The 15,864-nt window shown below is 49.5% G+C and overlaps 2 protein-coding genes across 3 annotated transcripts in view; both read left to right on the forward strand.

Moving 5' to 3' along the window:
- LOC141230050 (uncharacterized) overlaps nucleotides 1–15,864 on the forward strand; it is a 349,419-nt gene that overhangs the window by 329,364 nt on the left and 4,191 nt on the right. The gene's annotated exons all lie outside the window — the stretch shown is intronic.
- Nucleotides 14,761–15,807, forward strand: LOC141230056 (oocyte zinc finger protein XlCOF7.2-like). Its single transcript, XM_073667546.1, has 3 exons — nucleotides 14,761–14,784; nucleotides 15,410–15,589; nucleotides 15,667–15,807. Exons 1-3 carry the CDS (start codon nucleotides 14,761–14,763, stop codon nucleotides 15,805–15,807), a joined length of 345 nt encoding a protein of 114 aa, XP_073523647.1.

The raw sequence follows: 15,864 nt of genomic DNA on the forward strand, positions 1-15,864 counted from the left end.
GCTCAGTCACAACGAAGGGACCAGCACCGCCATCCCAGAGCGGAGGCTAACAGGAGGCCCCAGGTCACCAGCCATACGGGTGAGCACCACACGGTATACCCAGGGACGTGGGCTACTTGTAACCGCCGAAAGCAGGGTAGCCAGGAAGGGTACAGACTAATGGGAAGGCCTACAACTCCACCTGGCCAGGGGAACTCCGGCTTACTCGCAGACTAACCAGGCCCCAACTACTAGCCAGTACTCCCGGGGGAATTTGCCTTGTACCATCAGTAAAGGCCCTGAACTGTACCCTCGCGTCTCCGTGCTTCCTTGTCGCACCGTTAGTGCTGGGACATCCACACCATCACACCCAACATCACCCACATCCGCTGCCCTGAGGCCATACCTCTCCCGTTGGGGGTTATATCAACATTGCTGCACACCTATACCACCGGCCTCAGCGGTCTGCCCTGCAGCGGCGGTTTCATAACCGCATTCAACGGGTGGCGTAGTCGGACACTAATACCATCATACCAATAACTGCCACTTAGTTTGACCACCCTGGGCGCGGACCGGGTCACCGCCACACGAAGACTACTACCCCCATCGGATCCGGCTCCGGGTATCCCCCGCGCGCACGCGCGCCGCACTACAGCACTGGCCCAGGGGGTGAGTCAACTTTGGCGTAGTCGGCAGGATTACGTGCCCGCAACCACCGGGTACTGCGTGCCTGAAAAAAGAGACTTTTATACTTACCTGTGGTGAAGTTTCCCGCCGTCCGGAGTCGTTTCCCGCCATCTGGAGCCGATTCCCGCCATCCGACGCCATCTTCTGCCTTCTTCCCGCCATCCGTGGAGTTTTCCCGCCATTGGACGCCATCCTGAGGGCGCCGCGCGGGAAGAAGAGGGGCGTGGACTCCGAAAGCCCGCGAGAACTGAAGCCCCTCCTCACGTCCGGACGTTGCGTAAGGTCCTGGAAGGAGCCCAGCAGACGCCGACGTCATAGGAGCGCGACGGAAGGTCCTCAACCCTGACGATCCACTGCGGAGCCGCGGCCTACGGAAGAGGATCATCGCAAGGTAGGCCACGGTCCACTAGGGGGGAGGAGGATGTCGGATACGGAGGAGAGCTTCACCGCCTCAGCCGCCGCCAGCGCCACCGCTGCTGCGGTCATGCCTTTCACCATGCCCTATATCCCGGGGGCAGCCTGGCTACCCCAGTACTCAGGGGAGTCACATACCCTAAATGACTTCAGAGAAAGGCTGGATAGCCTCTTCCAGGTGTATCCCCTCACGGAGGCGCAATAAGTGAGCATCCTGGTGGCCCAATTAATCGGGGCAGCCCAAAGGGAGGTAAAGTCCTGGCCACCTGGGAGGAAGAGGACTGTCAGAGACATACTAACCCGGCTGAAAGACACATTTGACACCCGCACCTCAGCCGAAATAAAACTAAGATTTTATGGGTGCAAACAATGGGCACATGAGAGTATAAGAGACTATGCTCTAAACCTACAAGAGGCCCTGAGAGCCATTAAGCAGGCAGACCCTGACAGCGTGGGAAACGAAGATAAGCTGTTGACTGAACAATTCATTGAGGGTCTACTGTGCAATGCCCACCGAACCCAGTTGCGGGCAATGGCCTTACAGGACCCTGACCTGGACTTTGCAAAGTTCAAGGACAGAGCCATCCGGGTGCTCCGAGAACCGGCACCAGGTGGCGCTGTGACCCACAGGCGCCCTGCTATCACTTATCACCAGGAGACGGCGCCCTTGTCTGCAGGGCCTGTGGGAGCTGATGCGCAGGCTTTAAACAGTGACCCGGCTACAGACCTGCACCATCAGGTCCAAGAGCTAACTAAAAGCGTTGCCGCGCTAACGCGAACCTTGCAGTCTTTACAGGTTTCTACTGCAGGGAAGATCGAGCTGGCATCCGGACCGGAGGACATCCCGTGGCGCCGAACAAGGAGGACCCCACCGGCCAGAGGAAGACCCAGCGATCGATACAACGAGGACGGACGACCTATTTGCCGCCGCTGCAATCAACCCGGACATGTGGCAAGGTACTGTCATTTAAACGGGCACAACCTGGGGTAGAGGGCCAACCCCCAGGCATAAGACCATCAGGCCCATCAAACTGGCGTGATAAATACATAGGGGGGACGTCCAATCTTGCCTGTGGTACTGGATGGCATTCCTATGAGTGCCCTACTAGACACTGGGTCACAGGTCACCACCATCCCGTACGTGCTCTTCAAGCAGTACTGGAATGATTCGGACATAACCCGCTACCCAGACGACGACCTGAGTATCATCGCCAGCAATGGTCAGCCCGTGCCGCAGGTGGGATTCAAGGAGGTGACCATTAAAATCGGTAAAGTCGAACTGGCGGCACAAGGACTGATTATAGTGGACATAGACCGTCATGAGAGTCACCCTAGAATCACCCTGGGAACCAATGTAATTGAAAATTGTCTTGCAGAGGTGATTCTCATTTTACAGCAGGTTGCCAAGAACGCCAGTTCCGGCCAGCAGCGTGTGCTCCAAAAAGAGATCCGGGCACTGATGAAGCGGCAACAGGTGGAACTATCTGGTGGTGAGATAGGTAGCGTGAGAATGTGTGACCCGTTCCCTATTGCCATGCCCCCAAAAAGTGAGATGATGATTTGGTGCCGGGCAGCTATTGGTCTAAGAGGTAGAGACTACCAAGCAATGGTAGAACCCGTCTACTCAGACAGTAGGCCCACCATTTTGACAGCACGGGGGGTGGTCGATGTACGCCATGGGAGGGTGCCCGTTCGCATCATAAATATCGGTGAGAGAGAAGTACACCTGCCCCGGTATGCCACGCTAGCTAAATTGTTCACCATAAACCAGAATTCTGTACAGGCCGTGGAACCCTTGCCTCCATCTCAACCAGAGGAAGGTAACGGCTCTAAGAAACCAGTGGAGGACTGGTGTCAGCAACTACATCTGGGTACTGACTCCACTCCCTCACACCAGAAACAAGGAGTCTATCGGGTGGTTCAAGAGTACGAGAGAGTGTTTAGTAAACACCCGTTAGACTTCGGGCGAGTCAAGGGGGTAGAACACCACATCCCCACGGGAGACCATCCTCCCATAAAGGAGAGATACCGACCCGTACCCCCTGCACACTACCAACACGCCAAGGGGATGCTTAGAGACATGAAGGAGGCTGGGGTAATCAGGGACAGCTGTAGCCCCTGGGCAGCTCCACTAGTCTTAGTGAAAAAGAAGGACAACACTATGAGAATGTGTGTAGACTACAGGAAGGTCAACCGTATCACACACAAAGATGCGTACCCGTTACCAAGGATAGAAGAGTCCTTAGCTGCATTAAAATCTGCTAACTTCTTCTCTACTTTGGATCTCACTAGCGGGTACTGGCAGGTTCCTGTAGCAGAGGCAGACCGGGAGAAGACCGCATTCACCACCCCGATGGGTCTCAGCGAATTTAACTGTATGCCGTTCGGGCTCTGCAACGCACCAGGAACCTTCCAACGGTTGATGGAATGCTGTCTGGGACACCGGAACTTCGAGACGGTCCTGTTATACCTGGACGATGTCATCGTCTATTCCAAGACCTACGAGGACCACCTGAAACACCTGGCAGAAGTGTTCGAAGCTCTGGCAAACTACGGCCTAAAGGTGAAACCCTCCAAGTGTCACCTCCTGAAACCAAAGGTGCAATACCTGGGACACGTGGTGAGTGCTGACGGAGTGGCTCCTGACCCTGATAAGATCACCGTGATTAAGGACTGGCCAAGACCCTCCAGCATAAAGGAAGTGCGGCAGTTCCTCGGGTTGGTAGGCTACTACCGAAGATTCATTCCCGGTTTCACCAAAATGGCAGCCCCTATGCAGGACCTCCTGATAGGTCAATCTCGAAAAGCCAAAAACCAGAAGCCGCCCTTCAGGTGGGAAAAGCTGGAAGAGGAGTCCTTTTGCCAGCTGAAGATGGCCCTCACGGGGGATGAAATCCTGGCATATCCAGACTACAGCCAGCCCTTTATCCTCCACACGGACGCAAGTAACATCGGGCTAGGAGCCGTGCTGTCCCAGATCCAGCAAGGAAAAGAACGAGTAATCGCTTACGCTAGCCGAAAGCTACGACCCACCGAGAGGAACCCTGAGAATTATAGCTCATTCAAGCTGGAGTTCCTGGCAGTAGTGTGGGCAGTGACCGAACGTTTCAAGCATTACCTTGCCTCCTCCAAATTCATCGTGTACACGGATAACAACCCGTTGACACACCTGGACACTGCAAGGCTCGGTGCTCTGGAACAGAGATGGATGGCTTGCCTGTCCAACTTTGAATTCACCATCAAATACCGGGCAGGACGCTCAAATGCCAACGCGGATGCCCTGTCTAAAATGCCGAACTTACCGGACGTAGGGGAAGATCCAGAAGATCTGGAAGAAGTTGAGCTCCCTGCGTTCCACCGCCATGGGATTACCCTGTATTCCCACCGGGTGAAGGACAGGCGCTCCGCGACGTTCAATCCCTTGCCCCACTACAACTGGGCGGAGACGCAAGACAGTGATCCTGCAGTCCGTCTGGTGAAGGAAATGCTGACCCAAGCCGATGCCAGTCTGGACCCAGACGCCCCAGAGGAGACTAAGCAACTGTGGAAGGAGAAAAGTAGGCTGTTCCTCTACAGGGAGAAGTTGTGCCGGAGAATGGTTAACTCTCGAACACATGAGTTGACCTGGCAGGTAGTGGTCCCCAGACGAGACACGGCTATGATTCTGGAGGCGTACCACAACGGAGCAGGACATTTCGGGTGGAAGAAGCTGGAGTTCTTATTGTGTGAACGGTTCTACTGGGTAGGCATGAGAGGAGCCATCGAGAGGTGGTGCAGAGACTGTGGACCGTGCCACCTAAGAAGGAAGGACCGTGCCAGCCAGAAGACTCCCTTGCAGCCCATCATCACCCGACAGCCACTGGAACTGGTAGCCCTGGACCATGTGAAACTGGCTCCAAGCAGATCTGGGTATGTCTACGCCCTCACAATCGTAGATCATTACTCCCGGTTCCTGGTGGTGGTCCCGGTCAAGGACTTAACGGCTCAAACAGCAGCTAGAGCCTTCCAGCAGCACTTCTGCCGTCCACACGGGTACCCGGACCAAGTGCTGACAGACCAAGGGCCAGCCTTCGAAGCGGAAGTCTTCCAGGAGTTCTGCAACCTGTATGGCTGCACGAAGATAAGAACAACGCCCTATCACCCACAAACTAATGGACTCTGCGAGAAGATGAACCAGGTGGTGATAGACCTCCTGAAAACATTGCCCCTGGAAGAACGCAGTCTGTGGCCTGAGAAGCTGCCTGATCTGGTGGACCTATACAACCACATCCCTGTAGGTTCTACCAACTGTACCCCGGCTTACCTAATGAGAGCGAGGCCTGGTAAGCTGCCTATCGACCTGGATATGGGAGTCCTGACGCCCGAGGACACCTCGCCAGAGGCAGACTGGGATACAGGATGGCAGCAGCAGTATCGGAAAGTGCAGGAGAGCGTGGAGCGAAGTCTGTCTCAAGCTAGAGAAAGGCAAGAGAAGGCTTATAATCAGTATGCTCCCGCTGTTCCCCTGGTACCTGGAGAGCAGGTCTTGAAGAGGAAAAGACGGCTCCACAAGTTGGACGACCAGTGGGAGAAGGACCCGTACACCGTACTGCCATCAAGCCATGAGAACCCAAAGATTTGCGTGATCAGTAAGGATGGAGGAGAAACCACAGCCGTTGTCTCCAGAGACCACCTGAAGAAGTGTCCCGAGCAGCTGCAAAACCCTGAAGAAGAAGATCAAGAAAACCCTCGACCCGCAGAGGAAAGGGAAGAAATGATCAGGACTGTACTCGGAGACTTCCCCCGGTCTTGGACACAAGTAAACGGTGCTGTCGTGGTACCCGTCCTCACCTTTCTCCAGCCAGCCCCGCAAGTGCCTACAGAAGAACCAGTAGAGCTGGAAGAGCAGCCGGCCCAAGAGGCAGAAGAGTCCACACCAGCAGTACAGGAGGATCAACCCTCTGCTAGTAGTGAGCCTGCCGTGCCCCTAGTGAGCCAAAGAGTGCGCAGAAAGCTGCCCAGTCTGCCCATAACACCTCCTACACCCTGTAGTGCAGGACCAGTTAGTGAGCTCCGTAGGTCCACTTGGGTTACCAGAGGCCAGTTGCCCGTACGTTGGAGAATCTAAGTTGGCTAGTTGCTTTAACTATTTTATGTTTACCTGTTTTTGTTGTAGCCGTTGCTAATTATGTTTTTCAGTTACAGATTTCTTTATATGGACTGACAGGTTATGGACAGTGAGTAACCGGAACTCTGTTGTAAATATGTTTGGAGCGTGACCCAGGAATGGACTAAAGACTGTTGGGGACTTGGGGCGGGACAGACCCCTACCTGGTTACGGCTCCCTGTTCTTTGGTGAAATGGACACCCTTATTGCTTCCCGGTTACGGACACGCCGTGACCATCTCATGTATTTAATTGTTATTGTTTATACCCTGTTATGTTTAGTCCGGGAGTACTAAATTTCACTAGGGGGGAATGTGGCACCCGACGGGTCTGGTTTCCACAGTAATAGCAGTATTACGTCTGTGAGCAGGTGGGAGGTCTCCTGGGCAGGAATCCTGAGCATGCCACACCTCCTGCCCAGTCCTGGGAGGGGAAGAACTTCCCCTACATAAACTGGGGCTGAGGCAGGGTTAGAGAGAGGAGTTCCAGACAGAGACGGAGTCTGGTCTGGACACGCAGAAACAGGGACAGATAGACATCAGGAGCTCTGTAGGAGCTAAGGAGAAGCGCCAGGGGCTGGAGCTGTGCAGAGCTCGCCCTGGGAGAAGGTACTAAAACCGGACACAGGAGTCCGAGGCTGTGGGGACTAAGATATACCCAGCAGCAGAATCCATCCGGCAGGGGATTCCAGGTCCTCTGGCCATAAAAGCCCGGAGGCTCAGTCACAACGAAGGGACCAGCACCGCCATCCCAGAGCGGAGGCTAACAGGAGGCCCCAGGTCACCAGCCATACGGGTGAGCACCACACGGTATACCCAGGGACGTGGGCTACTTGTAACCGCCGAAAGCAGGGTAGCCAGGAAGGGTACAGACTAATGGGAAGGCCTACAACTCCACCTGGCCAGGGGAACTCCGGCTTACTCGCAGACTAACCAGGCCCCAACTACTAGCCAGTACTCCCGGGGGAATTTGCCTTGTACCATCAGTAAAGGCCCTGAACTGTACCCTCGCGTCTCCGTGCTTCCTTGTCGCACCGTTAGTGCTGGGACATCCACACCATCACACCCAACATCACCCACATCCGCTGCCCTGAGGCCATACCTCTCCCGTTGGGGGTTATATCAACATTGCTGCACACCTATACCACCGGCCTCAGCGGTCTGCCCTGCAGCGGCGGTTTCATAACCGCATTCAACGGGTGGCGTAGTCGGACACTAATACCATCATACCAATAACTGCCACTTAGTTTGACCACCCTGGGCGCGGACCGGGTCACCGCCACACGAAGACTACTACCCCCATCGGATCCGGCTCCGGGTATCCCCCGCGCGCACGCGCGCCGCACTACAGCACTGGCCCAGGGGGTGAGTCACATACATGTAGTGTAATGCACAGCCCATCCTCTTACATGTAGTATAATGCACAGCCCATAGTCCGTACATGTAGTATAATGCACAGCCCATAGTCCGTACATGTAGTATAATGCACAGCCCATAGTCCATACATGTAGTATAATGCACAGCCCATAGTCCGTACATGTAATATAATGCACAGCCCATCCTCTTACATGTAGTATAATGCACAGCCCATAGTCCGTACATGTAGTATAATGCACAGCCCATAGTCCGTACATGTAGTATAATGCACAGCCCATAGTCCGTACATGTAGTGTAATGCACAGCCCATAGTCCATACATGTAGTATAATGCACAGCCCATAGTCCGTACATGTAGTGTAATGCACAGCCCATGGTCCGTACATGTAGTGTAATGCACAGCCCATAGTCCGTACATGTAGTATAATGCACAGCCCATAGTCCATACATGTAGTATAATGCACAGCCCATAGTCCGTACATGTAGTATAATGCACAGCCCATAGTCCGTACATGTAGTATAATGCACAGTCCATAGTCCGTACATGTAGTGTAATGCACAGCCCATAGTCCGTACATGTAGTATAATGCGCAGCCCATAGTCCGTACATGTAGTGTAATGCACAGCCCATAGTCCGTACATATAGTATAATGCACAGTCCATAGTCCACACATGTAGTATAATGCGCAGCCCATAGTCCACACATGTAGTATAATGCGCAGCCCATAGTCCACACATGTAGTATAATGCACAGCCCATAGTCCGTACATGTAGTATAATGCACAGCCCATAGTCCGTACATGTAGTATAATGCGCAGCCCATAGTCCGTACATGTAGTATAATGCGCAGCCCATAGTCCGTACATGTAGTATAATGCGCAGCCCATGGTCCGTACATGTAGTGTAATGCGCAGCCCATAGTCCGTACATGTAGTATAATGCACAGCCCATAGTCCGTACATGTAGTATAATGCGCAGCCCATAGTCCGTACATGTAGTATAATGCGCAGCCCATAGTCCGTACATGTAGTATAATGCGCAGCCCATAGTCCGTACATGTAGTATAATGCGCAGCCCATAGTCCGTACATGTAGTATAATGCACAGTCCATAGTCCGTACATGTAGTGTAATGCACAGCCCATAGTCCGTACATGTAGTATAATGCGCAGCCCATAGTCCGTACATGTAGTATAATGCGCAGCCCATAGTCCGTACATGTAGTATAATGCGCAGCCCATAGTCCGTACATGTAGTGTAATGCACAGCCCATAGTCCGTACATATAGTATAATGCACAGTCCATAGTCCGTACATGTAGTGTAATGCACAGCCCATAGTCCGTACATGTAGTATAATGCACAGCCCATAGTCCGTACATGTAGTATAATGCGCAGCCCATAGTCCGTACATGTAGTATAATGCGCAGCCCATAGTCCGTACATGTAGTATAATGCGCAGCCCATAGTCCGTACATGTAGTATAATGCGCAGCCCATAGTCCGTACATGTAGTATAATGCACAGTCCATAGTCCGTACATGTAGTGTAATGCACAGCCCATAGTCCGTACATGTAGTATAATGCACAGCCCATAGTCCGTACATATAGTATAATGCACAGCCCATAGTCCGTACATATAGTATAATGCACAGCCCATAGTCCGTACATGTAGTATAATGCACAGTCCATAGTCCGTACATGTAGTATAATGCACAGCCCATAGTCCGTACATGTAGTATAATGCACAGCCCATAGTCCGTACATGTAGTATAATGCACAGCCCATAGTCCGTACATGTAGTATAATGCACAGCCCATAGTCCGTACATGTAGTATAATGCACAGCCCATAGTCCGTACATGTAGTATAATGCACAGCCCATAGTCCGTACATGTAGTATAATGCACAGTCCATAGTCCGTACATGTAGTATAATGCACAGCCCATAGTCCGTACATGTAGTATAATGCACAGCCCATAGTCCGTACATATAGTATAATGCACAGCCCATAGTCCGTACATATAGTATAATGCACAGCCCATAGTCCGTACATGTAGTATAATGCACAGCCCATAGTCCGTACATGTAGTATAATGCACAGCCCATAGTCCGTACATGTAGTATAATGCACAGTCCATAGTCTGTACATGTAGTATAATGCACAGTCCATAGTCCGTACATGTAGTATAATGCACAGCCCATGGGCCGTACATGTAGTATAATGCACAGCCCATAGTCCGTACATGTAGTGTAATGCACAGCCCATAGTCCGTACATGTAGCGTAATGCACAGCCCATAGTCCGTACATGTAGTATAATGCACAGCCCATAGTCCGTACATGTAGTATAATGCACAGCCCATAGTCCGTACATGTAGTATAATGCACAGCCCATAGTCCGTACATGTAGTGTAATGCACAGCCCATAGTCCGTACATGTAGTGTAATGCACAGCCCATAGTCCGTACATGTAGTGTAATGCACAGCCCATAGTCCGTACATGTAGTGTAATGCACAGCCCATAGTCCGTACATGTAGTATAATGCACAGCCCATAGTCCGTACATGTAGTATAATGCACAGCCCATAGTCCGTACATGTAGTATAATGCACAGTCCATAGTCCGTACATGTAGTATAATGCACAGCCCATGGGCCGTACATGTGGTATAATGCACAGCCCATAGTCCGTACATGTAGTGTAATGCACAGCCCATAGTCCGTACATGTAGCGTAATGCACAGCCCATAGTCCGTACATGTAGTGTAATGCACAGCCCATAGTCCGTACATGTAGTGTAATGCACAGCCCATAGTCCGTACATGTAGTGTAATGCACAGCCCATAGTCCGTACATGTAGTATAATGCACAGCCCATAGTTTGTACATGTAGTATAATGCACAGCCCATAGTCCGTACATGTAGTATAATGCACAGCCCATAGTCCGTACATGTAGTGTAATGCACAGCCCATAGTCCATACATGTAGTATAATGCACAGCCCATAGTCCGTACATGTAGTATAATGCACAGCTCATCCTCTTACATGTAGTATAATGCACAGCCCATAGTCCGTACATGTAGTATAATGCGCAGCCCATAGTCCGTACATGTAGCGTAATGCACAGCCCATAGTCCGTACATGTAGTGTAATGCACAGCCCATAGTCCGTACATGTAGTGTAATGCACAGCCCATAGTCCGTACATGTAGTGTAATGCACAGCCCATAGTCCGTACATGTAGTGTAATGCACAGCCCATAGTCCGTACATGTAGTATAATGCACAGCCCATAGTTTGTACATGTAGTATAATGCACAGCCCATAGTCCGTACATGTAGTATAATGCACAGCCCATAGTCCGTACATGTAGTATAATGCACAGCCCATAGTCCGTACATGTAGTATAATGCACAGCTCATCCTCTTACATGTAGTATAATGCACAGCCCATAGTCCGTACATGTAGTGTAATACACAGCCCATCCTCTTACATGTAGTATAATGCACAGCCCATAGTCCGTACATGTAGTATAATGCACAGTCCATAGTCCGTATATGTAGTATAATGCACAGCCCATAGTCCATACATGTAGTATAATGCACAGCCCATAGTCCGTACATGTAGTATAATGCACAGCCCATAGTCCGTACATGTAGTATAATGCACAGCCCATAGTCCGTACATGTAGTATAATGCACAGTCCATAGTCCGTATATGTAGTATAATGCACAGCCCATAGTCCATACATGTAGTATAATGCACAGCCCATAGTCCGTACATGTAGTATAATGCACAGCCCATAGTCCGTACATGTAGTATAATGCACAGCCCATAGTCCGTACATGTAGTATAATGCACAGCCCATAGTCCGTACATGTAGTATAATGCACAGCCCACACTCTTACATGTAGTATTATGGCCAAGGGCACCGTGTACTCGCTGATTTAAAAAATACCAAAACATTATACTCGCCTTCTCTCCGCTCCCTCGCCGCGCGGTGTCTTTTTCTGGAGCTGCCGCTGACTTCAGCTGGAAGTGACAGGAGAAGATGATGTCACTTCCACGCGCCCCTAATGACGTACATGCTGATGTCAGCTGCTGGCCTCTGATTGGTCGGCAGCGTGTATTGTGGCACTTCAGCTGAATGTCAGTCCGAGAGCACACATCCAGCTGCAGCAGGGGCTGGTGGTGGCTGGGCCCGGTCACAGGAGCGACTGCGGTCATTAAGCCTCTCAATATAATGCTCTCATAGTACCTCTATTTCCCCACACTGTATAATGTTCTCACAGTACCGCCATCTTCCCACATACAGTATAATGTTCTCACAGTACCGCCATCTTCCCACATACAGTATAATGTTCCCACAGTACCGCCATCTTCCCACATACAGTATAATGTTCCCACAGTGCCGCCATCTTCCCACATACAGTATAATGTTCCCACAGTACCGCCATCTACCCACATACAGTATAATGTTCTCACAGTACCGCCATCTACCCACATACAGTATAATGTTCCCACAGTACCGCCATCTTCCCACATACAGTATAATGCTCTCACAGTACCGCCATCTTCCCACATACAGTATAATGCTCTCATAGTACCTCTATTTCCCACACTGTATAATGTTCCCACAGTACCGCCATCTTCCCACATACAGTATAATGCTCTCACAGTACCGCCATCTTCCCACATACAGTATAATGTTCCCACAGTACCGCCATCTACCCACATACAGTATAATGTTCCCACAGTACCGCCATCTACCCACATACAGTATAATGTTCTCACAGTACCGCCATCTACCCACATACAGTATAATGTTCCCACAGTACCGCCATCTTCCCACATACAGTATAATGCTCTCACAGTACCACCATCTTCCCACATACAGTATAATGTTCCCACAGTACCACCATCTACCCACATACAGTATAATGTTCTCACAGTACCGCCATCTACCCACATACAGTATAATGTTCCCACAGTACCGCCATCTTCCCACATACAGTATAATGTTCCCACAGTACCATCATCTACCCACATACAGTATAATGTTCTCACAGTACCGCCATCTTCCCACATACAGTATAATGTTCCCACAGTACCGCCATCTTCCCACATACAGTATAATGTTCTCACAGTACCGCCATCTACCCACATACAGTATAATGTTCTCACAGTACCGCCATCTTCCCACATACAGTATAATGTTCCCACAGTACCATCATCTACCCACATACAGTATAATGTTCTCACAGTACCGCCATCTACCCACATACAGTATAATGTTCTCACAGTACCGCCATCTTCCCACATACAGTATAATGTTCCCACAGTACCACCATCTACCCACATACAGTATAATGTTCTCACAGTACCGCCATCTACCCACATACAGTATAATGTTGTCACAGTCCCGCCATCTTCCCACATACAGTATAATGTTGTCACAGTCCCGCCATCTTCCCACATACAGTATAATGTTCCCACAGTACCGCCATCTTCCCACATACAGTATAATGTTCCCACAGTACCACCATCTTCCCACATACAGTATAATGTTCCCACAGTACCATCATCTACCCACATACAGTATAATGTTCTCACAGTACCGCCATCTTCCCACATACAGTATAATGTTCTCACAGTACCGCCATCTACCCACATACAGTATAATGTTCCCACAGTACCACCATCTACCCACATACAGTATAATGTTCTCACAGTACCGCCATCTACCCACATACAGTATAATGTTCTCACAGTACCGCCATCTTCCCACATACAGTATAATGTTGTCACAGTCCCGCCATCTTCCCACATACAGTATAATGTTGTCACAGTCCCGCCATCTTCCCACATACAGTATAATGTTCCCACAGTACCACCATCTTCCCACATACAGTATAATGTTCCCACAGTACCACCATCTTCCCACATACAGTATAATGTTCTCACAGTACCGCCATCTACCCACATACAGTATAATGTTCTCAGTACCGCCATCTACCCACATACAGTATAATGTTCTCACAGTACCGCCGTCTTCCCACATACAGTATAATGTTCTCACAGTACCGCAATCTTCCCACATACAGTATAATGTTCTCACAGTACCGCCGTCTTCCCACATACAGTATAATGTTCCCACAGTACCGCCATCTTCCCACATACAGTATAATGTTCCCACAGTACCGCCATCTTCCCACATACAGTATAATGTTGTCACAGTACCGCCATCTTCCCACATACAGTGTAATGTTCCCACAGTACCGCCATCTTCCCACATACAGTATAATGTTCCCACAGTACCGCCATCTACCCACATACAGTATAATGTTCCCACAGTACCGCCATCTTCCCACATACAGCATAATGTTCTCACAGTACCGCCATCTTCCCACATACAGTATAATGTTCTCACAGTACCGCCATCTACCCACATACAGTATAATGTTCTCACAGTACCGCCATCTACCCACATACAGTATAATGTTCCCACAGTGCCGCCATCTTCCCACATACAGTATAATGTTCCCACAGTACCGCCATCTTCCCACATACAGTATAATGTTCCCACAGTAGCGCCATCTACCCACATACAGTATAATGTTCCCACAGTACCGCCATCTTCCCACATACAGTATAATGTTGTCACAGTACCGCCATCTACCCACATACAGTATAATGTTCTCAGTACCGCCATCTTCCCACATACAGTATAATGTTCCCACAGTACCGCAATCTTCCCACATACAGTATAATGATCCCACAGTCCCGCCAACCCCAATTTTATTTTATGTTTTAACACTTGGTTTTCTTTTTTTAGTGTTTTTCATGTAATATATGGAAACCTACAGGAAAATGCTAAAAGAAACATAATATCCAGGAAAAAAAACACTGTACATGGAGACATTAGCATCAAATAACTCCTGTCTGTGTTCTTACAAACAAGTTCTTATAAACGAGATCTAACGTGATAAACGATTACAGCCTGGGAAAGACGGGAAACATTCATGTAGACAGTCGGTGATGATGAGGTCAGCGACGGACTCTGGCCAAATTTGTTTCTAGAGCCGTATTAGAAGATGTAGATGTCGTCCTCATCATGAAGTAGTTACTTCTCATGTCACGTGTAATGTATATGACGAGAATTAGCGTTATGGAAGATGAGTCTATAAGACACGTATTCAGCTTCAGACTCCGAGGAAGAAACTGCTTGTTGTCTGTGGCCTAAAATATATAGGTTTTATTAGTATGTCAGGGACAAAAGCAGAATGTTGTAAAATAATAAAAATACCATTGCTGCTTGGGTTTCTGGGTGATTCTTACTGAAGCAGTGGCCAACTTAGCGATTGGAAGTATGGAGGAGATGTCTAAGTCATCAATTCAACTTGTGTTCCAGTCCATAAAAGACTAGAGAATACAACATCTACACATCTACTGATATATTTCTCTTATTGTCTCCAGTAATTGTATTATTACACAGGATCTTTATGATGTTACATCGGCTCATCTTCTTCTCATTCAGGTCCCTACAATATCGCATCCTCTCAGTGAAGATCTTCTATATTAAGAGAATTTTTCTGAATCACCTATTAAGGATGGATATGGACAGAGACAAGATGGTGGAGAGGATATTCCACCTCACCCTAGAGATCCTCTTCCGGCTTACTGGAGAGGTGAGAGATTCTGATGACGTCACATTACATCATTCTTATCTATGGGAATAACAGATGGACAGAACTGGAGAGGTGAGGACTCTGGAAATGTCTGTACTGAGATTTATTAATGTGTTTCTCCATTATCAGGATTACACAGTAGTGAAGAAGACCTCTAGTGAGCGCTGTCAGGACCCTGTGTCTGAGGGATGGGGAAGACCCCTGAGCCCAATCACAAGGCCTCCACCTCACCCCCTGATACATGAGGACATCAATGACCAGAAGATCCTAGAACTAACCTACAAGATGATTGAGCTGCTGACTGGAGAGGTGACACTGCTGGGAATGCTGGGACATTATACCGCTATGAAGGGATCGGGGGATGACTGTATCATTGTATGTGTCAGGTTCCTATAAGGTGTCAGGATGTCGCTGTCTATTTCTCCATGAAGGAGTGGGAGTATTTAGAAGGTCACAAAGATCTGTACAAGGATGTCATGATGGAGGTTCCCCAGCCCCTCACATCACCAGGTAATAGACAGGACTAAATACACACAGCCTATAATTATCTTATCTAATTATGTGTAAAAAATGAATTCAGTCCC

The sequence above is a fragment of the Phyllobates terribilis genome, unplaced genomic scaffold, assembly GCF_046119375.1.
Source record: "Phyllobates terribilis strain yellow unplaced genomic scaffold, ASM4611937v1 Scaffold_489__1_contigs__length_1346288, whole genome shotgun sequence".
NCBI classification, from domain to species: domain Eukaryota; kingdom Metazoa; phylum Chordata; class Amphibia; order Anura; family Dendrobatidae; genus Phyllobates; species Phyllobates terribilis.

Bases quoted from the DNA above. Each gene is read 5' to 3' on its own strand.
- LOC141230056 (XM_073667546.1), top strand. From the start codon at position 14,761: ATGGAAGATGAGTCTATAAGACAC. The intron at 14,785-15,409 runs GTATTCAGCTTC...CTCCATTATCAG, and splicing joins AAGATGAGTCTATAAGACAC to GATTACACAGTAGTGAAGAA. The intron at 15,590-15,666 runs GTGACACTGCTG...TGTATGTGTCAG, and splicing joins TTGAGCTGCTGACTGGAGAG to GTTCCTATAAGGTGTCAGGA.